The following is a 2,101-nucleotide window of genomic DNA, read 5'->3' on the forward strand; positions in this document are numbered from 1 at the left end:
CTGAAACCCCGGGAAGCGCAGTGAGAGGACCATGGTGGCTTTTCACAGCCCAGGACCGGACCAGAGGTGTCTCTGCCTGCCATGGGGACGGTGCTACCATAAATGTGGCTGAGCTGGTTCGGCTTAGCCGCATGGCAGAAGATCTCACCTCTCACCAAGTGGACCCCAAAGGCCACAGGATGGCCACCATGTGCACGGAGGTGGCATGGGATGCTCAGAAGCTGCACCCTCACCCCTGGCTGCTCCTGCCATTGCTCCATCACCATCTCTTCTGTCTCCCCTTGCCCTTTGCAGGCAGCAAGCGGGTGCCGACCCTCTTACCTGTTTTGTAGTAGCCAGGCAGGACGAGGCTGACTTTGACGCCCCAGGGCTGGAGCTCGCTGCGGAAGGTGTCCATGAGCAGGCTGAGGGCTGCCTTGGAGGTCCCGTAGGCTGCCAGGCAGGGGAAGGGCAGGTCACCTTGCAAGAGAGAAAGGATGAGCAAGCGGGCTCTCAGGCAGCTGCCCACATGGCCGGGGGCAGGCAGGGATCGGGAGGGCTTGCACAGGGCTGCGCTCCCGGCCACTGCATGAGGAAAGGGCTTAAGGTGCCATGCTGATGGGGCTGGCTGGGGAAGTGGAGGTGCCTGGCGGGGTGGGAGCCGTGCCCACACTGTGGGGATGCTCGACCCGCAGCCAGGCTAGGGGTGCCAGGGGTCTGGTGAGCCATGCTGAAGGCTGGCTGCTCACCCGCGGGACTGCTCACGGTGACGATGCGACCGCCGGCGGAGCGGAGCAGGGGCAGCAGCCCCTTGGTGAGCTCCAGTGAACCAAAGAAGTTCACCTCCATGCAGGTCCGAAACTTGCCAAGTGGTGAGAGCTCGGCGTCGGCGATGGTGTCGTTGAAGCCAGCGTTGTTCACCAGGCCCCAGAGCCCTGCGGGGATGGGGTGCTTGAAGAGGTGACCCGAATGGGGGACCCCCCCAGCCTGGGGATCCCAGCTGCTCCCCGTCTCATGGGGATCCTGCAGGGGAATTGGGCGTGCCCCAGGACCAGCCCCACTAGCAGAGACTGTCAGCATGGGTGCCCATAGGGATGCAGCTTGCGGTGGGGGTCTTGGCTGCAAGCTGCGGCCCTGGGGAGCTGCGTGGGGTCCCAGGGGGTACCTGTGCTGTTGGTGTGGGCCTGGATGTGCTGCAGGACGCACTGGATGTCCTCTGGCTTGGTCAGGTCCATCTGCAGCAGCGTCAGCCTCGGCGAGCAGCTCCTGCGCAGCTCCTGGGCACCGGGACCCTGCAGGTCCAGTACACTGGCAAACACCCGAAAGCCCATGGTGTCCAAGTGCCGCGCCGTCGCCTGCCCAAAGCCCGAGTCACAGCCTGCAAAAGCCAATAGCAGCCCTGCAGTGGCCAGTGCCAGCCACCGGCCAGCTGTCCCCATCCCCCAGGGCCGCCCCAGCTCTGCCTCTCCATCCCCAGGGACTGGTCCCCTGCTTGGGGCTTGTCGCCCCACTATGGCTCCGGACCTGTCAGGGACGTGACCTTGTCCTGGGGCATTCGCAGGTCACAGCACTGCTGTTTTCTCTCCATGTTGCACAGGAGGAAGAAAACACTTCCTTATCTGCAGCCCCATCGCCCCAAGCGCCTCTCTGATGCAAAGTGCAGGTAAAAGCACAGGCATGGCCTAGTGAGGCACCAGGACAGCTCAGAGCCCAGCAGTGATGCAGGGCAGGAGCTATCACCCCTGGAACATCCTCCAAAAGCTCCCTCAGGCACCACCGGCAGCTGGCACAAAGCTCCATGAGCGACGCTGCCTTTCCCCAAATGCTTTCTGCCTCCCAGAAATGATGGCTGAGAGGCACAGTACCCCCTCGCCTGGCTGGGGTACTGAAAGGATTAAAAAGGGCAGGGGGAGGAAAAGAAGAGGGATCCCGGTCTGCTGCTGCCACCTCACATCCTTCAAGGACCATCCCATGGGGATGTCCCACGTCAGGGAGCACTGGGTGCTGCCCTGCCCAGTCCCAGCCTCATCTGCTCCATCTCAGCTCAAGCAAGGGCACTGCAGTGACTGTCACCCACAAAGCCACTGGTGGGGTGGCTGGGGGACAGCCTGGGTGGGAGCCG

General features: G+C 63.4%; 1 protein-coding gene across 2 annotated transcripts in view; it reads right to left on the minus strand.

Moving 5' to 3' along the window:
• The window catches only part of FHOD1 (formin homology 2 domain containing 1), a 40,196-nt gene that overhangs the window by 465 nt on the left and 37,630 nt on the right, over window positions 1–2,101 (minus strand). For both annotated transcript variants that reach the window (XM_035898773.1, XM_035898774.1), the window contains exons 22-24: window positions 1,145–1,357; window positions 729–914; window positions 322–459 (exon numbers count right to left, since the gene is read on the minus strand). In XM_035898773.1, the coding sequence (XP_035754666.1) occupies window positions 322–459; window positions 729–914; window positions 1,145–1,357 (537 nt within the window). The remainder of the gene's footprint in view (window positions 1–321; window positions 460–728; window positions 915–1,144; window positions 1,358–2,101) is intronic.

Source organism: Egretta garzetta, unplaced genomic scaffold, assembly GCF_000687185.1.
Source record: "Egretta garzetta isolate BGI_Z169 unplaced genomic scaffold, ASM68718v1 scaffold27, whole genome shotgun sequence".
In the NCBI taxonomy this organism is placed as follows: domain Eukaryota; kingdom Metazoa; phylum Chordata; class Aves; order Pelecaniformes; family Ardeidae; genus Egretta; species Egretta garzetta.